Source organism: Mya arenaria, chromosome 11, assembly GCF_026914265.1.
Source record: "Mya arenaria isolate MELC-2E11 chromosome 11, ASM2691426v1".
In the NCBI taxonomy this organism is placed as follows: domain Eukaryota; kingdom Metazoa; phylum Mollusca; class Bivalvia; order Myida; family Myidae; genus Mya; species Mya arenaria.
The window spans coordinates 22657448-22680032 of record NC_069132.1 but is presented as its reverse complement, the minus strand read 5'-3'; the positions used below and the strand labels follow the sequence as shown (position 1 = coordinate 22680032).

Below are 22585 nucleotides of genomic sequence, written 5' to 3'. Positions count from 1 at the left end.
AAATGTAGGGCTCAAATAACCTTTGTTACAATAAAAACGGAATAAAAATAAGACAAGTTGATATTATTCTGTAAAGTAGCTTCTCCTTCCTAAATATGATCAAGTAATTTGCAGACATGAACTGATCTGATTTTATTTTGCAAAGTCCAATGAAATTTATTGTTGATTCGTACTAAAGATAAGATAAAAGTAAGCTGCGACCAAGACATCAACATAAAGAACCAGTCTTGTTGCTGATATAGAGTGTACAATACAGAGAGACACAAACAATATGCTTGTACGTTTGGATAGATCGCAAGAACAGCGGTATCAAGGTAAATCTTAGTTCCCAAAATAAGCCTCCATTGGTTTAAACTTATTTCATTGCATGACGATACATTTACACACTATATGATGATGATAACAAAAAAAAAACAGAAACAGTGCAATGTAACAAAGCTAACACTCATACAAAAAGGACATGCAAAGGGATTGGGCCACGAGTTTTTCACATCAGTTACGGCACTTTCCCAAAAAGCTTCCATTGGTGTGTGTCAAACGTATTATGACACATTTTGAAATACTAGTGTTAGGCCACACCAAATTGATAACTTGTTCTTCGGATTTTTTCTAAAAAATAATGGGGCGAACGAGCGAAATAATAAAAAAAATAAATTTGTTTTGCATTTAGCAAAAAGAGGAGCGAGCGAAGAGCGAACACACATATATAGTGAGTTAACTCACTTTTGTTCACATTTTATTCACTTACTAACTAAACAATGGCATTGTTAACAGTACAAGGATAACATCCTGTGAAAGAATGATAACACTAAAAGATAATTCTATACAAATATTAGTTTTGAGATCAAACAAATGCTATTTGAGATCAAGCAAATGCATTTCTTTAAACTATTTCATAAATGAGAGAACTCAAAACCACAGTTATCCAGTTTTTCAAACCTTTTTGAAAAGTTTATTTTCAAAATACCCTCTGCATGGCTAAGTTATAGCCTGGATACAAGCGCCAATGGTCACAGCCAACTGCCTGCCCAATGGCATATCCAAATCTATTAACTAGGTTTTGCACTTTTCCCTAAGAAAACTTGGTTTAAAATAGTTCTCTATTAAAATACATTGTCATATCTCATGCCAGAAACGACTAAACAAGGTGACTTGAAAAATAACTCACAAAATGAATATAGGCATTTGCAGTCAAATATAAACTACAGCTATCACTCTTGCTTTGACTACACGATTGGCCTTGGTAGCCATTTAAGTTCTGGAATAGAATTTACAAAAAACCTACACCGTATTGTAAACCATTTCAGCTGAAAATATGTGACAGAAAATTCCAGCCAGCACCAGTCTGATTTTAGGCTTTCTCAGAATTTAACCTCTATCTTTTTTTAAATTTGCAGATTTTCCTTATTTTTTATATCTTGTTCAAATTTAGACAAGTAATAGAAAACAAACAAATATCCAAAGGACACTTTTACTTCTTTTGTACTGCAAATACTTATTGTGTCAATTTTCATATACTGGTTGACGGTACATTTCTGAACAGGACACAAATCCCGAACACCAGCTAAAACACGCGTTTGTTTACCGTGATCGATTTTTCAATGCTCCAGATCAATACAAAGGCTTGCCTTGGTCACATTTGCGAAGTTTCATCTTGTTTTGTTGAGTATTTAAAAAAAAATACCATTCAATGTTTATACCTTAAAGATAAAAAATGTAGCACACGGGGGAATGACGCACGCGCATCTTTAGGTTTTGCAGTTATGTTGACCTACATTGATTATATTTATAAATAGAAATCACGCTTTACATTTGAATTTCATGTTTTGAAAAACATCGGAAACAATAAAACACTTTGCAGCTAAGTGTTTATTTAATATAGCATACTTATTAATTATAATTGTATTATCATGCATTTTCGCTTTTCAAGTGTTCGGTATTTGTGCCCTCCATAGCATAAATTTAAAGGTGATTTACCGCCAATAAAATGAACGATTTTCGACATAAAATTGATGAGATCGTGAATCTGTACTTTGACAGATGTTGTCACATTAACCAAAGATGTTTCATACGAAATTTTAACTTGCTACAACAAAAACTCTCCAAGATAATTGTGAAAAACCTCAAAAAGTGTTCGGATTTGAGACCTTAGCCAGTATAGCAAAATACAAGAATAAGCAATATTTTTTCATAGACAAAAACCATTCAGCATAAATATTTAACACTTGAATGTTTTCCATATATAGTTTAAATATACACATGAACATCTAAAAAATCTACAAACATTTATTCGCAACACAAAGTGTGATTAATACCTTTTTCCAATCACACAGTCTGGCACCATGTTTTTTATCCTTTTAGACTAATATTTACAAAATATACACAATCCGGCTTGTTAGATGTTTTGTGTGAATGGTAAACTCGTGGGATTGCATGAAGCAGATATGAATGTCAGTCAGGTAAATTTTAGCGTTATCCTACTGTCCACGAACATTGACTCATCGGCGACCGAAGCCACAAGCACGCCATTGTTGCCTCATCGGAACAGGAATTTCATGATCCGCTGCGTCGGAAAAATCTGAAATTTTAATAAGCAATATTATACATAAATGTTTATTGTAGCATAATGTAGTATGCATTACTGAAACAGTTTGATGATAGCACTAGAAAGGTGGTGCTCGTTTCTTGGCCAAACTTTATATTTTTTACTGTACATGCATTGCGTATGAATTAAATACACACTATACTCTGATCTGTAGCAAAATAAAAACAACATGCATAAATCATTAAATGTATAATTATTTTTGAAGGAAACAAATAATACAAAAGATATATCATATTTGATATATAAACAGCAAAACAACAAAGAAGTTAAAATACACATTGAGGTTTTTACCTGGACAGGTGTAGTAGGTATAGATGAACGATTGGAAACTGTCTTTTCACTGTATCGGTCATCCGTATTCCCGTCAAACATGTCCGAACCAAATTCAAACTTTGGATTATCACTGTCATTCACGATATAATTTAGCACTTCTTGCCCAGTATGTATACGTTTACTTTTAGCATGAGCCAAATTAAAACATACACATTTGTCCAAAATTGAATCAAACTTTAAATGATAATATACACAATTATATAATTAAAATACGTGTATCGCTTTTAGTCTGATTAAAAGTGCTTGCTAACGTTTCCAATTTGGTTCCCCGCTTGCTGTGTGTTCTGTGATGCAACAGGGATACAAAACAAAACCGTTCGTGTACGTGAGTGGCTGTTAGCCTTAACTGAACGCAAGGCTGTTCTTAAATGAACTCATTGTTCCTACTCCCAACGTAGGAGTATTAGTTCACCTAGTTGGATTACCTTTTCAAGAAAAACAACAAATCTTTAATAAATAACTTCACTTTCACTATCGCAAAAGAGGGCAAATGGCATCATCTCTAAATTACTAAAAATTGAGTGTTTGTGATAATATTTTATAGTAATAATAGAATAATCTTACAAGAATCTTATTTTGTGCTTTCGAACAAGTATGCTTATATGCAAAAAACATCCTATTACATTCACGTTATAGTTTTCTATAACGATGTGGATGTCTGGGTTACGTGGTATGCGAGCTACCTTTTTCTTGTAAATTTTACACCTTAGTATGCTGACGACGTGGTTCAAATAAGTTATTTTTAACGTGCGCTTTGCAACCCGGGTTTTTGGTGCAGTTACGATCACATGTAACTAGCACAAATATGTCCCGGCTAGATCACTTACAAAAGAAAATGAAATATGAACACTTTTTTTTATCTTTTTTAAACAAAAACGTGCTTAGTTATTAAAAAGTGGACGTGTATAATAATATTTTGAACATAACAATAGAATATCGGGATTTACATTTCATAAACGCAGTTTCTTACATATTTCCTTTCTTGTTCGTTAGAATAAAGTTGTGAAAAGTAAACAAAAACAAAAACAAATGATTACAGTCGTTAAATAGGATCAAATCTGTTTATCTTTCTTATTGGTTTATACACACCTATTTTGTCGAAGTCATTAGCAAAAGAAACAAACTAGCAAATACATATATAACGAGAGCATGCTCAACGACATTGGTGATGTAGAACACGGCGCTGAAAATATAATTTATAGTTTAAGCATCATTCCTGGCACTTGCTTTGTAGAATCAAAGTGCTGAAAGCACTGATGGACTAGGGCTTCATTCAGGGGTATGTTGACAACCATGTTCTAAGCATTGAAAATATCGGCTCACATCACAAGGGGTCACTGTTTAATGGGCTAGCTTAAACTTCAGACTAAAACTGGTTGCAAGCTGCAAAGGAAATTTGAAAAATCTAGTTAAGTGTGTGTAGAGTGAGGGAGGGGTGGGGGTTGGGGGCTAAAGCGTTAAATCAGATAAAGTCATATAGTTCTTTTGAATTTCTCAAAGTCGTTAAATCAGACTTGTACAAATTAATTTACGTGGTTGGCACACATACTTCCTTAATTTGATCAAATCCTTTTATATCAAAGGACTGTTATTTGCAGTTTCAGAGAAGATTTTCAATGATGTAATTATATACTATATAGAAAACCTGTCACCTCTTTTTCAGGGGAGCTTTAAACCATAGGGCCATACTTTGAACAATGTTTGTAAAAGACATCTACATTGTACACCTATGTCAGACTGCATACACAGTGCTATTAGGAAGTAGTTTTTATTTAAAAAGTGGAGAATTATTTTGTCCCTCTTAATTTGTGCTTGGTATTCAATTCATATAACATGTTACCATGATAAGTTAGTGCTGTTGATAAATATTAGGCACTGCCTTCTGTCTAATGCTATTCATATTACTGCTGCAGACTTTTGTACATAGCAAAGCAAGATGAGTAGACTAAGATGAGATGAATATCGTTTTTTAAGTATGAAATACTGAAATGTCTTTTAAATACTTTAACCATCAAATTTCATAACATGGTGTCAGCAGTTCATCACACTGCTAGTGAGAATGGAATACCAAACATAATTTTATTCTTTATGTTATACCCATCATCAATCCACATGCAATACATATCACAAAATACTTTAACCCATATTCCGCTCCAGTGCAATACGGCCATATACCACTCTTGTGATGTCGCATCATAACAAGTATGTTGCGCAATATTAAATTGACGTCATTAAACCAGTGAGTGCATCCTTCAAATGAAATTTATTATGCAAAGATGTGGCTTCTAAGTGATCTAATCAGTAATGTATATAATAAAAGGATTATTAGTTCTGCGTTTTGATCCGGATATGGCGGAATTTCATATTTGATTCTGGTAGTTTTTTGTAGATTTTGATTTTATTCGGCTTGTGCCTTGTGAAATCCGAATCTGCAAAAATCTACTTGAGTCGACTACAACCTCCTGGATCAAAACGCAGTACTTATAACCCTATTATGTACAAAACCCGTGGACAGAGCATCTTTAACCCACAGGGCCATTGTAACTTTGAACAATCATTGTAAAAGACAACTACATACGTGTACAAGATGCTTAAGGAAGTAGTTTGGAAAAATTAAGAACTATTTTCTCCGTCTTAATTTGTATGCATTAGATAACTCAATAAATGCAGCAGTTGGCCATTCTTGTATTGTCCTCTGTCACTGTCCTGATAGCTCCCTATCTCAATAGATGCAAAAGGTTGTAGGTGCATGATTCTCCTGGTCCAATATGTCATACAGAAAGAAGATGTTGAATGTAGAATCAAATAGCTTTCTTTTCAGGCACTCCAAATTGAATAGTACTGTTACATTTGGAGTGCAAAGATTTTTTGGATTCCTAGGCAACAGGTGATGCAGTACATTTGGCAAATACTTTTCACCCGTCCTTGTAAATCTAAAAAAACTTTCATTTTGCAAAAGTAGTTCATATAACTATATTAAAGTTGCTAAATCAGAGTTTGAATAATTCTGAAAACTAGATGCGCCTTTTATTGCAGCAATTTGAACTCCAACTCATAATGTCAATTAAGCTGGTTATGCAATACTGCAGTTCCTTGGTGTGGGGATGGCTTATTTACTTGAATAAACAAACAGTTCTTGCGTTGGAAAGTACAATGTATTAACATGCATTTTTCTTGCCCTGACTCCATCCAAGCCTTAAATCTTAGATCAACATGTACTTGAGGCTATGTGTAATATCAATGAGAACTATAACTTATGTTCAATTTAGTGCCACTTATGATATTTCATTCCACATACAAAAACACTAACATGTTCTTTAAAACCAATACCCTATGTTATGATAAAACCATTGCCAAGTTCATAATTTGAAAAGACAAGAAATTATTTCTGGTCAGGGTTTGACATAGTCTTTCTAGACAGCTGGACTTAGTTTGCAGTTACTTTGAAAATCTTCAAAAGCTAAATGAGCAAGACTGGAGCAAAAAACTCACAATACCAAAAGGAGCTTTAAAGACTTACGAGATCACTAGTTCTGGCTTCCATAACTTTAATGTTGATATTTAGTTTTTTGATGTTTACAACACGTCCAACATGGTAATATATAATGTGTTCGCTTAAGTTATTTAGCTACGAAGACACCTGAAAGGTAAAAACACAGCCCTTTTTCCTGGTATATCCCCGAGGGAGGCGTGGTAACAATTGACTGGTGCATTATAAGAGAGGAAATCAAAATTGAGCATGCAAGATTGTTTTATCAATGGTGATGGTTTATCATAATGTCATGTACTTACACTGAGAGTGGCTCCAAGACTTTTCTATGCACATATGTAAACAATCATCTTATTCACAGATGCTGTGCACATATTAATACATTTGGCTTCATTTAGAATGAAACTTCATATATAAGTATGCGCATATTTGATATTTTTTATCTCCATTTTGCAAAATTGAAATCACATGATTTTTTCAAACGAACTTGTACTTCTTGAAAATTTACGTGTCAAATTAAAAATGCTACCCACGGTAAGATGAAAATAAATCCATTTGATATTGGTAATCATTCAATGGCGGCTTTATTGATACATTTCCTTAATAAAACACTATGAAATTCACATCATCAGCATCCGGAAGTAGTGATAACATACATGTCTGAATCATTCGGCCGCTCTGATCAGAGTAAAATTTTGAGGTCAATAAGTAGACTGGTACCCTGATTTACTTTTCCTCAAAAATATCAAGTTATACAGGTACGCGGCATATGTTTTTTAGTTAACATTAATAGTATTTGAACAATAAATACCAACAATCATGTTGTATTTAAAAAAAGTGCTAAGTGCCATGAGATGATTAGTTAAAAAAAATTGTATCGAAAAGAAAATATCACGGAAACATGCAAATTATGTCGAAAAAAAAGAACAGGGACCGACTTCGAAATACCGACATTGTATACAAAGGTTAACAATACTTTTTTTAAACCAACTTTCCTGGTTGTTTTCTACTTAGACCGCACGCTTTATTCGCTTTACGTATGAATTCACAAGACATTTCGAATGCGCGACGGGCACCGCGGTTAGCTGATACTGGTTTCTTTTCGGATAAAAGAGAAAGAGCGTACCAGTCTATCAATACAGAGCATTGAACGGGAAAATTTCGATGCGTACTTTTGCAATATGTTCATATTCGTATTGCATATAATCTGACCGTATGCAAGAACATTCATGTAGTTAACCCGATTAACTCACTCGCTACATATGAAATTATTGTGCTTCATTAAAAGAACATACAGTTAGCTTGAATTGTTAGGAGAACTATTTTTATTGGATGTTTTCATTGTAGTCAGTTCTGGTACTACTTTGATTATTCAATTTCGCTAACGGCAATCCAATCAAAATACAGCTTATGAATACATTACGTCAGTGAACCCTCAGATGCGGCTTGAAAATGCAGATAGCGCGTTCATTGCTATGAACTAGGCCACAAGTGCCCTAGTCCAAAAACTATACAAAGCGAGAAATAAACAGGCGTTCACGTCTGCGAAAGCGCAGTTAAACCAATCATTTGCTGCATGGGTACATTATATACAAACTGCATACAAAAATGTGTTCCATGTAAATTATCTCTAAAAAAGAACGGGTGTACACAAAACCGTAAGAAATATTTCTGTTTACATGGTCAACAATAAAAGACATGGCGTATTTATGTACAAATGTTATAAATTTGAACGGTGATTACTACCAAAGATCATACCTTGCTTAAAGATGCACTCTTACTCCGAAATAAGATATATCACAGTTAATAATATTGTTTTTATTTACAAAAAGGAAGGATGAATGTCTAAAACAATGTTTTTATGATATATACAGAGTTTATTTAAAATAATTGTGTATATAACACGGTATTTCTATCTTATGAGATATAGTATATCACAGAATATATCTCAGCATTCACCAATCATTTAATTTTTTTGCGTTTCAGCGATTTAATACACTGTTACAATCTTGTTATCAGTTATTGATATTTTGCATTGTTTATTTGTCAAAATTGATGTTTGTTATACATGTGTATATATGAATTTTAAATAAGAGTGCAGCTTTAATGTTTATAAGGACTGTTTAACCTTCTTTTTGAAATGCCACAAATAATGAATGTACTTTTGTAAACATGCGTTTCTGCTTATAGTTTGTATGCGTTTTGGGTCAACCAATTTCCTGAAAACATTTTAATCTTAAAAAAACAAACAATTATAACAAAGTATGCTGTTCTTATAATGAACCGTTGCGTTATTTCACAATTTTTCGACACACATGTGATAAACCACAACATTGATAAAATAAAGTGATCATTTGGAAGTCCACATAATGCTTTAATAGTTGCTTGATTATCCTATCACACAATTGTAAATCAATATAACTCATAAAAAATTTCACACTGAACGTTCTCTAAATGAATATAACATATTTTAAATTGAATCGTATTATTAGAGCTTGAATAGTTGGATATGTATCAATCGCGGCTCACAGATAGCCAATTACATGGAGAGACAATCGGATAATTTATTCAACGTTTTAAAAGATATTTTAAAAGGACCATAGCTCAGTTCGACTTTGTGCATACAGGATTAAACTCCAAGTTAAAATGGTAAAGACTAGTTTTGAATAAGGCGTGATTAAGTATAAAAGTTACTGTTTTTTTAAAACAATATTGCTTTTATGTAGAGGATATTAACTGAGTGGTCATTTAATACGAAATTATAAAAACTTCCTTATATATTGGACACAATTAATAACGATTTGCGTTTATGATGTGACTAAAAATTACAAACAGTATAAATGACGTTATTTTATGATGGCGGCGTCATTTATAACTGAAGTACACATACTATTCATATGACGTCGTCATATTTTTCATTATATTTTACCATTTCATCGCTTTCAAAATGTAAGCTTGTAACAATACATATATATGCAAAATAATAATAATAATAATAATATTAATAATAATAATAATAATAATAATAATAATAGACAGTTGCTTTTACGTTTGGCCAGAGCAAATCTCATACAATCGTATGTATAACCGCAAATGCATTTCTTATGTTTATCACAATAGTTGTGTGAATGCTGTTTTTTTTAGTCAAAAGATATTGTCTGAATTATTATAAAATTCAATATAAATGCATGCCAACATCTAAATGCAATTGATTTCAGGCCAATCAGTGGACTAAAGAAGGTATGGACATATTGTTCTTGTATTCCTTTATTGTTTTATTCTTGTTCAATGGACATTATGTATTGTAGTGTTTTGGTGCAACCTATATTGCATTAAACCTGAGATCTTATCACACATCATGTTGTCTAAATCCCCTGATTACACTGATCAGCAAGTATTGCGCTTTGATCATTTAACATAATAGACTTTACAAACGTATTAATCTCTGTACATTATTTTATCAGTTTGAAAAGCGATATCTTTTAAAGTATCATAAGGAACTGGCTTACAATGCGTATAATATCATAAATTGATATATGCATGTTTTCATATTAAACCCAAATTTCATTCCAGTATTTAAGATTGATCTAATACCATCTGAATTTCATTCAATCTTTACGTTGAACGAATGTTATAGTGTAACATGTATAATGAATAAAATTTGAATTATTAAGATTAATAAGGTTAATGTTAATATCGGAGTTTGCAATGAAGTGACCATTAAAATATATTGTGGGAATCCGTACCTTTTACTGAGCTTTTTGTTGAGTTTAAGTAAACATTCAAGCTTAAGACATTGTTTGAGTTTCAGATTTCTGTTGAAAAGCACAAAGCTTATTAATACAGTTATGAATGTGTTTATATGGTATTGGGATACCAGAAGCACTCTATGAATTTTAACAAGATTCGTGTCCCTTAAGTCGTATTAATTATATTATTTTTGAAGAGTTCTTCTCTATAAGGGCTGGTTGTATTGCTTTCTGTAAATAAATCCCCCCCATTTTTCCAGTAGCAGTTATGTAGTTTTAGTAACCTACTTATAGTCCTTTTGGTATGGGTTTCAATATTTTCATACACTTGACATAAAGACATTGACTTATATGCGTCTATAGTAAAACATATTCAGATGCAGGGAACATCCCGCCTCATTTTACCGACTGATGTTACCCATTCTACACAAGTCAAATGTACGCATTCAATAGTAGTTTGATATTATAAACTGTATGATTTTAGGTATCGCTTCTTTTTAGAATTTATGAGGATTTCATTTCTAATTACACCTGCTTATCTGGTGGAAGTAACACTAAAAGCGCAATTGCTGCAGTTTTCATATACTCAACAACAACACGATCTGATTTGTTTTCTAAAACTTCTCATCAATTAAAGCTTGAAATTAATTTTATAAAAAAAAAATAATAAAAATACCAAATAATAATAAAACAATTATTGGTCTCTCGGACTGCAATCGGTACCCATGTCCACTGAAGAACGGTACACAGATTCATTCTAAGGGATATATATATAACATACCAACACAATTTAAAGCTGCACTCTCATAGATTGAACGTTTAGAAAACTTTTTCATTTTTTCTTGGAACGAACCAATTTTTGCAAAAATCCATGGAAACCAGTTATAGAAGACTGCTGACAAAATACTATATCGCAGGATTTTTAAACTTCAGTTAAAACAATGATGTTTTGTGCATTTTTCTTAAACAGCTCGTAACGGTTTAAGCCATAAAACTTTAATTTTCGAACAGAAATATATTAAGCTGCAATCTAACCTTTTGTCAGCAAACTTTTATCATTGGTTTGCATATACTAGGGATAAAACGATGATCGAGTATTGTCGAAAGTCGATTATTTGTGTCCGAGGTCGGCGATAATCCATTTCATTATTCCATTATCGATTATCGCTAATGTACGGCAAAAGGAAGTAACCGTGTTGTGTATGTACTGATTTTCCAATCGGAACTCCTCGGCTAGTATCAAGATATGGCCTCGGATATAATACGGGTCGTAAGAAAATAGTCCATCATGGCCGACCAAGAAGACGTTCAAACAACCAAGAGATATGTTAGTCCAAAGACAGAATGAGGAGCGAACTTTTACCACTTATTTGTGTGTAAGTGTTATTTTTTATACTTATTGTATTTTAATAAAATATAAAAATAGTTTTAAAAGAGCCCTAATGAGAAACTAATTGGAAATGTCATTAATTCTTAGTGGGTGGGGTAAAGTCTTCTTTCATTTGACAGATTCTAATTTAGTAAATAACAATTTTGAAGCTCCAGTGATCAGTGGCAAAAAATAAGAAAACAAATACTCTATTTGTTTTGTGTTTTTAATAACAAATAAGTCTAAATCTGACTTTACTTAGATCGATAATGGGTTAGACTTTCTTTCTCAGTGTATTTATCTCATACATTTCATATCATTAACTTTATTTTTTTATAATTAAATTTACATTCTTTTAACCAAGGATGTATGGTTTATATGTCCGTAAGTGTTGGTAGCGAACAACTTAATGTAATGGCACAATTGAATACCTCGGCCCTGTTCACTAATATAGTTCTCTAAATAAATTAGATCTTCATTCTATTGGTTTAACAAAATGAGTTTGAACGCATAAACCAGCACACATTTCTTTCAAGACTAAATTCTTTGATATCCACCAGTGGTGGTGATGCAGAAACATTGAAAAATGCTGACATTTTTACGTTGCCAATGAAATGCAGACATTTAAATTTTAATCTTATTGTCATTTTCAGAGAAGAGTATGGTACCAGGGGTGCAGCTGACTCTGATTCCTGGCTTGTTCTAATGAAAAAGGTAGATGAGGTAATGGTTGTGCTATTTTCGAAATCCGGACAATAATTTAACAGTCAAGTATCCTATTGGTTTAAGCCCAAAAGTACCTGCATGTTTGTACAATTAACCAACAAGGATTGACAGTATTAAAATATCAACATTGTAGATGAATTTAAACATGATAACAATTTCATTTCATATTCTTTAATTAACCAGTAGTCAAGAGCTAAAAGCTGCTCTCTCACAGATTGACAGTTCTTGGTCATTCTTCAAAAGCCCAAAGGAGTAATTCAATTAAATTTACACATATAATTAATTATATGGCTTAAAGCAATAGCAAAAACATATTTTCCAAACAATTGAAATCTGTTCTATTATGTGTGACCTTATATGACTAGTTTTAGGAACCAAATTTTCAAACTTGTATATGAAAGACTGTGATCTGATATTATGTCAGCAGTCTAATATCACTGGTTTCCATACATTTGCAAAATAATTGCCAATTGGCTCGTTTAAAGACAAAAATAAACAGGTGTCGAAACAGTAAAACTGTGAGGATGCAGCTTTAAATTGGTGTTGCACTTAATGTTTTGTGAATACTTTTCTGCTGTTGTACAGGCTTTTAAAATAATTGATCTGAAAATATAATTCCTATTATTGTTGTATTTTCTGTTTTCTATTTCAGGCACTGGAATCCGAATGTAATCAAAAATTGCCATTGTATGAGGATTGACCTGCAATGCATGGCAATCATCTTAACATAACTGCAACGCCTTCCTTGGAAAAATGAGTGCAAGATGGAAGCGTTCAGTGGAACATCTTGTCATCTCAAATATTTGATGACTTACATACTGATGTGAAGTTGAAGATAAAAGTCAACTGTTGGTCCGTGATTATTAAATAAATCCGAACATATATTTTAAAAGGGTAAAATGGTAAAGGATTTATATATGCTTTAAGTGGTTTTCCTATAATATGGAGGGAAGATAACTACAAAAACAGAAACAGATGGCATCGGCAGACCAAATAAAGGAGAACTATTTTGTTCAGTTCAATTTTTAAGACTTCAGAAAATCTGTTAATAGGGCACATCCTTGCAAATGCCATATTGTAAACTGGGCTCTTTAAAATGGAAAAGGTGAAAGTGGTCTAGAGGATAAGCCCCAAATTCAAAGTTGTGAGTTCAAGACCTCCAAGATACTTTCTCTTGACCTCAGGAAAAGGATGTCCATACTTGTTTCTTCTTAGGCAACAGACTTAAGAGTGATTTTGCAAGCTTCCAGCTTGCATAGCAATCTGATAAGGCATAAAATAAGATACTAGCTGACTTGCAAACAGTTTTTCCATTTGTGTTGATTTATTTTTCAGTCTGTTGGAATGTTTATTAGAAGTGATGCGCATTGCTTACTGCAACCAATATTTATTTTCTTTATTAAGTTGAATTTAACGAACACATAAAATGACTTGTGATTTTACAGATGCATATTTCGTTGATTGTATGAGTTTTTCTCAATTGATGTAATAAAAGTTATTCTGAATGACTGTCCTTTTTTGTTTGAAGAAAATGTGTTGAGGTTTTGGCATAGCATAGTGTCATCATCATCATTACCATTGTTGTGTACAAATAAAACATTCAAAACAATGTATTAAAAACCAAACTGTCAAGCCAAGTACTCAAAGAGGCACAAGGATATTGCTAAAGAGACCGGTAATACAATTAGACAAATAAAATGTAAAGAAAGATCTATAATTCTGACACATGGTTATGCTTTAAATAGTCCTCTCATTGTGTGTTTATGGTTAAAGTGGAGACATACAGTATATTTTGTAATGAAGACTTAAATTTGTATGGCAACTTAAAGCCATATATGGGGATTAAGCGATTAATAATAACAATAAGCAGAAATATTGTGAAGTCTCCCAAAAGACTCAATGTTCTTAAAAAGCACAGAAATGAAAGTAAAAATGGGAGCAAAACCTAATTTATCATTAGTTTTACATTGGATTGCATACACATGGCTCTGCTATTACTTGACTAATATTAAAAATAAAAAGAGACATGTTGATCCAAACTGTAATTATTCTTGTTTGCATTTTATGGAGTTGGACATAAAAGAGTCATTTGGTGAAGAGTGATCTAAAGGCTAATTATTCAAAATAGATTAAGTATTATTGAAAAAAGTCTGGTATACATTGCTGAAAAGCTTAGTAACCTGGCTAAATATTTGTTTAAGGCTTTTATTTACAAAGAAATAAATCAGTTGAGTATCTTATCAGTTACTTCTGTTTTTTTTTACTCAATTGTAACCCCCCCCCCCCAGGTCCGGGGGAATACTGGGGTTAACCAGGGGAAATGGGCCGTGTTTTTACCTATTTTACCCGGCAGTGCTGGTTGAATGCGGTGGTTTTATCTTCGCTTAAAATATAGAGGGGAATGGACCTTACCTAGAGTCCCTGGGGTGTGGGGGCATTTGGCAGGGATTTTGCCATTGGATTGTCTGCGCAGGGTGGGGATTTTAGCCGGGGTTGGCTGTACTGAAAGTCAAAGTCCCCACTATTCCCCAGACCTGGGGAGGCCGTGGTTACAATTGTCTGGTGCATATCCACATGAACGTTGTATTGGTACTCTAACAATTGAGCTTACTGCGTGGATAGTCACCGCCCCACCTCAACCCCACAGAACTGTTTACACAATAAAAATCTGCAGCCCAAACCCAATAATGCTGAAGTCAAGGCATGCATAGATTTCAGCTTGTAAAGCTGACTGGGTGCCAAGCTCACACCCATCCTACCACAATCCACAAAAGTCTGCACAATGCAATCAATGATTTTACAGAATAGTAATGTTGTTTTAATGGCAAGGCATGGTGTGAAAAATAACACGGCAAAGTATGACTTAAACTTACATTTCATAGGGTATTCCTATAACTGTTGAGAAAATGTTGACATTTAGTCCATGCATGCATTTGATCCGATGTAATGATTCATGCATGCCATGAACCGTATGATCATTTCAATGACTGTCAAGTACATTTTCTGTGTGCTCACGATTTTTCTAGAGGAAATAGAGTGCTTCAACTATAAGAAAACATCTAAATATTTATAAAACGAACATTTTTTGAGGTTACAATAAATATTTTCTTAAACAAGCACATTTAATTTAACACGATCCATTTCCTTGTTGTTACAATGGGCCTTCTTTACGCGGATTGAAAACGGTGTTAATCGCCGGCAGCCGCATCGCACTTTCGTATATCCTTACTACTATTTACGAGGTCTATCTCGAAGCTTGCCGGAGATGGCCGAGTTGTTACGATTGCTGATTTTCTTTAAAACGGGAAACGGTACGGACTTATACGGGGTTATACGGCAATTAGAAATCAGGGGAGCTAACACTCGCATCAACCGTTTCAAAATGTCAGCTCCCATGGACGAAAGTGTCTTTTTAAAGTAAAAAGTCATCTTCATTGTAATATCAAATATAAATTGTTTATCAAGTAAAAATGATTATTTATTCAGCATTTCCCCATGTTATATCTTGCTAGAAAAATATTAAATTCATTTCAACATTTCATGTAAAAGATTCATATGATACCCAATACGAGTATCGGAGAGTCATTCACATGAATTCAGAAAACATTATAGGTAAATCACAATGAATAAGGTTGTATCAATAGTAGAACTATTACCTTTGAATCACTTGTACATAAGAAAAAGACTATCTAACAATTGTGTGCCTAATTTGAACATGCGTTTTGAAAAATTGATATATTTAATCAAATTTGGCGATCGAAATACTGTAAAAGAAGAGAAAGTCATACAAAACTCCCTTAATAAATGAGAAAACCTATCAGAAACAAAATGATAGGAAGTCAAAGGGTTTTTAATTCAATATTTTGTTTTTCTGACATGAGGCATGTAAATAATACATCACAGCTTGTTTCTAACAGAATGGCGAGCTAAATTCAATAACTTCGATAGTGACCATAGCGGATGTATCTGTATGCGGGAGTGCAAGCGGCTGCTGCAGTATGTCGGACTGAACCCCACTGACGACGAGATCCAAGAATTCATGAAGCAGGTAGACAAAAACAGTAAGTTACATCTCTTCTTGTCGAAGATATCTGAATGAAACAGTAGTTTTCTTCAGGATGTGCACCCAATTGGACAAGAGGTCCTCAATTCTTTGAACTGGAGGTTGGAAGCATTGTTTTGAAAATTAAAACAGAATACGTATGTAATTAAATCCATATAATCATGTACAAAAGACACAACCAGGTAGCTTAGTGTAAGGAATAGATTATGAACTCGGGTTATTGAAATTATACAGTCGCGTTGACGCTTCAGTGCGAATGCATAATTTTTATAACGAGGGTAGTGCGTGCCGTCAATGTATCTACGTTCTGTCAATAACAACATTAGGTATCGTGTAGTATATAGGAATAGAGTAATAATTTATCAGCGCACTCGTTGGACTCCTTAGCCTACTAGTTACCGCTATGACTGTATAAACGAAATCAACAGAAACACTCTCAAAAGTGGTAAATATGATTCAATTTGGTATTTCCTTCTGTCATGGTTACCAATGTTTCAGCAATAATGGTGTTTGGAGGTACCAGGGTATTTTGTATTAGTGTTGCTTTAAGTGTGAAGGCAACTATGATTGAAATGAAGCATATCAACGATCTATTTTTCCAATATCAATATTTATTCAGGAAAGAAAGCTACATTCTTTCGCGTGTCTGTGTTAATACGTCCCCTACAATCGTTCACAGGGATAATCACAATGGTCTACTACAACCTTGATTAAGTTTCAAATGCCTAACAAACACTCAATGAGACATACGTTTTGTTAAAAGATAACAAAAACGCAGGACAGAAGGCTAGGAGACAACAGACACAGATTACGTAGGTATTTAGATATCGTAGTCGATTAATGCTTGTTCCTATGCCTTGTAATAGTCAGTGAACTGTTGGGATATGAAACCGATTAAGGAGTACGAAACATTAAATTTGTCCCTACTACGTTTTGATTTCAGATGACGACGAGGTGGATTTCGAGGAGTTTTACGAGTATGTGAAGACTCTGCAAGACCCTACAGGTGAACTACGGGCTGCCTTTGAACTGTACGACACTAATAAAGATGGCTTCATAGACAAGCAGGAACTCAGAGGTACATTGAATAACAACGTCTTTAAGGCCCCATTTAATATTAATATAATATTATTGTATTTGTGACCAGACCTCTTTTTATCAACTTTGATTTAATGATTTAGATTTCTTTTAATTTACCCCTAATTTGCCTCCTTGTGTTACGTTAAATACCCAATTATGTGTATTGTTTTCTCTGTTTTTAATTCTAATTCAGTTATAGGTTTCCGGTAAACCTTATCCTAATTTGCTTTGCTTTATATCCAATGAATGTTTTATCTGTATTTATTAACATAATTATTATTTCCCCTTGAATATGGGGATTCTTTTTGCAAGCACTTGACATAAGATGGCCAATGACAAGGTAATGAGCCTGTTTCTATTTTTGTGCAAATTAAACTTAAGGCCATATATATATATATACTGAATAATTATGTATAACAGAAGCAAGGGCATGGTTTTATTTTTCTCATATCATGAAGAGGAATTTCTAAAGCGTTGGACTTTTATCTAGAGTTATGGGACTTGCTTGACATAATATTTAAATTATATTATGTCACATGAACTATCAAGCTTGATGCTATCAAATTTAAGTAAATGTCATTCACGTTTGTTCTTAATTATGTTCTTTTAATAATTGTTTAAAACGGTATTATCTACGACAACGACAATTTCACCATGGTAATGCTACTAACTCGACATATTCCCACACAAAAACAGACGGACAAAGTATATTTCACATGCAGTAATACTGTTACAACGTGTGTTTTAGCGATTCTGCAGAATGGGGCAGAATGTTCAGAGGAAGAACTGGAAGATCTTTTCAAACTCGTCGATGAAAATGGCGACGGCAAGATCGGATATGAAGGTACAGTACACGCTTTTCTTCTATGTATTACGTGTATACCAGATGCCATGATGTAGCAGAATCGGTTCAACGAAATGGGCTGTGACATCCATTACGCATCAGATACATTTTACTTTAACCGTTTGAATGGAAGCGGAAGTTTTTCCAATTCTTCATGTGACAATGATTAAAAGAAACTTGACTTGGAACAAGTGTTCATGCTTCCTTCTTCAAGCTGTTTGCGAATCATAAATGTCGTTACTAATAACTAGCTGTTATAACTGTAAGACATCCACATGGTTAAGACAAAATATAATTAAAGGGCTCCTTGTTTTTGTACGAAATAGTAAAATCTTACAATTTGCCTAAAAAGGTCCGTTTCTAAATAAATCACCATGTTCCTCTTAGACAAGTACACAGCAGGTGTAAATAGACTTGCGCTCATCAATGTTTCCATTGAGTTGAATTACTTGATCTGTTCATTTCCATGTCATGTTAAATGTAATTTTAGAGAGATAGAGAACACGACATCGTAGAAAGCACATGTGGTTGTATTTAAGAAATATTACACACCACTGAGGGTTTTATGACATTATAAGGACAGGCCAGTTAACCCCCGAAGGTGTATAACGCCTCGGTCCATTCACCTTCGGGGGCCGACTTGCCGGTCCTTATAATGCCATTTGGCCCGAAGTGGTGTGCTATATTTCTTATATTATACCGAACACTTTTTTACCATTTAATAAGCTTAAAGCGCGTTGATCTGTTTTACTTAACAAATCTAATAATGTTTACTTGCGAAAACAAATGTCGTTTTGAAAGTTGCTAGCAGCACTCACCAGTTTTATGACGTCAGCGGTCCATATTATATCACGTTAGCGGTCCATATTATATTTTTAGCGAGGTCCGGACCGGCAAAAAAAACATGATATGGATCCCTGACGTCATAAAAACTGGATTTTTATTAAAGTAAATTGATTTACGGACCGATCAATTTTATTTACACAAAGAAGGAACACATTTATGTAAGGTATAATATAATGGGTTACCAGTTTGCTAATTGATAAAGATTAACCCAATGGAATGCTAGGTTAGTAAGACATGCTAGTTTAGTGTTTTTAACCTACCCAGAATATGGTACCTACCTGATCATTGTTCCTTTAAAATTCTTATGATGTGTATAGTTTACAGCTAGTAAAGCTTGAACATATTACCTTGAAGGCTTACATCATAGTCATGTGTTCTTGTTTGTCCTTATTAACTGCTACAACTGTATTTTTTGTAATTATGAATAAGCGAGCAAGAAGGCAAAGAACCAAAACATGATATTACCGTCTTATGAAAAATGTGTTCACGGATCTTTCCTAGAACCTTTGGACACGTCATAAATCATAGCATAAATTCATCTTACAGAGCTAACTTATATCCGAATGACTGTCTCACAAAGAACTATCCTTTCAGAGTTCATCACGCTATTCACACAGACCTAGTCAGATGGACACCTGTGGACCAAACATTACTTCTTCCTGTACGCCATAGTGTTACACGCGAATATGACATTCAACCTTTCATATAAGAACTGATCTTGTGTCACAGCGAAATGTTTTGAATTATTCCGCTTTATTAAATTTGTTTTGTTTTTAAATAAATCAGCCAACGTGATACTCGGTGCGGCCTAGATGCTTTCGTTTATTGTTACACAAAGTGTGCTTTTCGTTCGTGTATGTGTGTACAGTTGAAACTCTGCGTAGAGTAGGCTTGTGTTAGCTCACATGAATGATTTGCCATAAAGGTGTGTCTCAGTAACAAACTGCTCAAATATCACTGGATCAAGATATGTTATATTTTCGCGCCTTTGTGTATACCATTATTATAAATATACATTAGCCATTATGTGATATGCCATAAAGTTAGGTGCATACATGAATATGTATATGTATATGAAATAAAATATGTGAGTTTTGTTTTATTATTATCGCATACATCCACTGTTTTGGGCGGAAAAACAGTAGACTAGGAAGATGTGTGCTACATTTGTATTCAAATCTGCTAAGAAAATATGCCAAAACAGAAAGCATTGCAGCCATCTCTTAAAATTCATGACCATACTAAAATTAAACTTAATGTTACATAAACTATCGTAAATAGAAAAAGTTTGCAGCAAGTTATAGAAATTCACATAATAGTCAATGTCGAAATCGAAAATGAGCACAATTAAAGTAGCACCATGTCCATTCTCTCCCGTCAATTTCATTTATTGCAATACAGTCCAAATGCCTTTTATAAGGATTCTTTTGGTGGGTAAAGAGCCCCTCCTTAATCGGAAGTCATCGCTAAGGCAGCGAGGGAAAGCGTTCATCAACCTATCCAACTCCCATTCAAGAAGACTAAGGAAACGTAATAACTAGACAAATTTTGATGCAAGACATCAAAGACTCAGTGAAAAGGTTTAAGTGTGAATATTTATATTTTAACATAATTCGAGTAAGTGAAAACATAAGTTTAAAACATTCAAATAAGTGATTGAAATAAGCGGGAATGGCGCTTAGTTTGAATTAAACATGTATCCCCCTCAACCCGAATGGCAGCCAATTAGTTATTTAATCGCCTGGAATGTATACTATTACAATAATAAATCACAGACTTGTACATTTTGTTAATTATCGTTAAATGTCCAACAAGTTTGCACCTGAATATAACTCTTTTCAAGTGAAGTGCTTTCCCTTGACAAGGGGAATAAACCAATTCGTCTGACGAGTGACCATGAATGAGAAGGCAGCGACGGACAACAGAACGGTTTCTTTAATAACATAGATTAAGGACAGTTTAAAGAAATGTATTCTTGATAAGTATTATCTTTTCTAACAGTCTAAAAATAGCCAAATACACTTGTCCATTGAACATTTAGAACATACCACTATAGACACCACTGTTGATACTACTGTATATACTGATAATAAATGAATGATTATACCATTTTCAGTCACCTTCTACGCTGTATATTGTATGTTTTTGTCAGTAACATCATACTTAATCGTCTATATATTTACTATAAATCATATTTTCACTTCGGGTCCAATCGCTCTCTTGTAGTGAATTCCTTAAATTTGTATTAAACTGAACTTGTCGACCCTTTGCTTCCTAAACCTACCCAATTTTCAATCTTGCAGTTCATTTACATAAAATTTTGTTTAAGTTTAAACGTTGCCGTACCAAATCGAGTCCATTTTATGTCTCAGTCATATTTGCTCTACGGCTAGAAAACAACGCGGTAGGCCAAGAACATCAAGAGGTACGATTGACGGCCGGAGATCTGTGGTGGCCTCAGGGTCATCCTAGGGGTATCTCTTTCCCTATGAGTCGCTGTAGGAATATAGCACAGAGTTATACCTGTTTTTTTCATTTCTAGATTTGCCGTATAATAGTCATGCCGTTTCAATGTCTTAGAGCAGTTCTACGTCAACCATACGTCGGCCGTACGGTAGCCTTGCGTGTGCCGTGCGTCTGTCCTAAGGTCAAATTTTAATTATGATGTGCGGCTACTCACATTTGTGACTGCTTCAATATGTAACCATGGGAATGCTGCGACGCCCCAATAATTGCTATATGCCGTGGATAGGTTAGAACCAATGGTCGCCGCGGTAAATGTGACAGAGGCATAAAGACATGATCACCTTCTGCTTACCGTTTGTGCATGTCCTGTAGTTTTCATTGTCATATTGAATACAGAACCCATGAATACTATATACCAAAGCGGAGGCTTTACCTTCCGTAAACACATGCATATACATGAAAAATTATCATTTGTGTTACTTGAAGGGAAAATTAAGACTAATGTTAGGTGTTTGCTGTTATCGTTTGCAATTTGGTTCCCCGTTGGCAGTGTGTGCGATGTGATGCAACAGGGATACAATACAAAACAGGTCGCTAACGAGAATTACTGTAAGCCTTATACTACACGCATGAACCATTGTCCATATTATAAAAGCCACGTGAATCATCAACGAGTTTTCGAGTTGAAATCTGAAATAAATTACTCTTCTTTACTAAAAAGAAACAAACGCCTTTCAGTATCGCAAAGCAGACAAAAAGCTAATTTCATTATCTCTAAGTTACAAAAAGTTTGGTTTCGTGATTACATGAGATTTATTTTAAAAGTACAACATAAATTTACAAGAAAAGTATATCGTACTTACAAACATTATATATCTTAATATGAAAACAAAATGTCTTTTAAATGTTGTTCTATTATAAAAAAAGAAAATAGTAACTCTGGGTTACGTGACATTCGAGATTCCTTTCTTGTAATTAACTAATTACCCTAGATATTGTTTTGAAATTACGAGA

General features: G+C 33.7%; 1 protein-coding gene across 3 annotated transcripts; it reads left to right on the top strand.

Annotated features, from left to right (window-relative positions):
- The first annotated feature begins 8953 nt into the window (after window positions 1-8953).
- Window positions 8954-20202, top strand: LOC128207408 (uncharacterized). Of its 3 annotated transcripts, none has more exons than XM_052910300.1 (6): window positions 8954-9077; window positions 9647-9668; window positions 16190-16333; window positions 17279-17413; window positions 17728-17755; window positions 18164-18259. In XM_052910300.1, the coding sequence occupies exons 1-6, from the start codon at window positions 9075-9077 to the stop codon at window positions 18228-18230; spliced, it is 399 nt and encodes a 132-aa protein (XP_052766260.1). In that variant the 5' UTR covers window positions 8954-9074; the 3' UTR covers window positions 18231-18259. The 3 variants fall into 3 exon arrangements, with proteins under 3 accessions (XP_052766260.1, XP_052766259.1, XP_052766261.1); XM_052910299.1 differs by lacking the exon at window positions 17728-17755 and adding an exon at window positions 19700-20202 and having other exon boundaries at window positions 8959-9077; XM_052910301.1 differs by lacking the exons at window positions 9647-9668; window positions 17728-17755 and adding an exon at window positions 19700-20202 and having other exon boundaries at window positions 8967-9077.
- The last annotated feature ends 2383 nt before the right edge of the window (window positions 20203-22585 follow it).

Bases quoted from the DNA above. Each gene is read 5' to 3' on its own strand.
- LOC128207408 (XM_052910299.1), top strand. The intron at 16,334-17,278 runs GTAAGTTACATC...TTTTGATTTCAG, and splicing joins GAAGCAGGTAGACAAAAACA to ATGACGACGAGGTGGATTTC. The intron at 17,414-18,163 runs GTACATTGAATA...CGTGTGTTTTAG, and splicing joins AGACAAGCAGGAACTCAGAG to CGATTCTGCAGAATGGGGCA.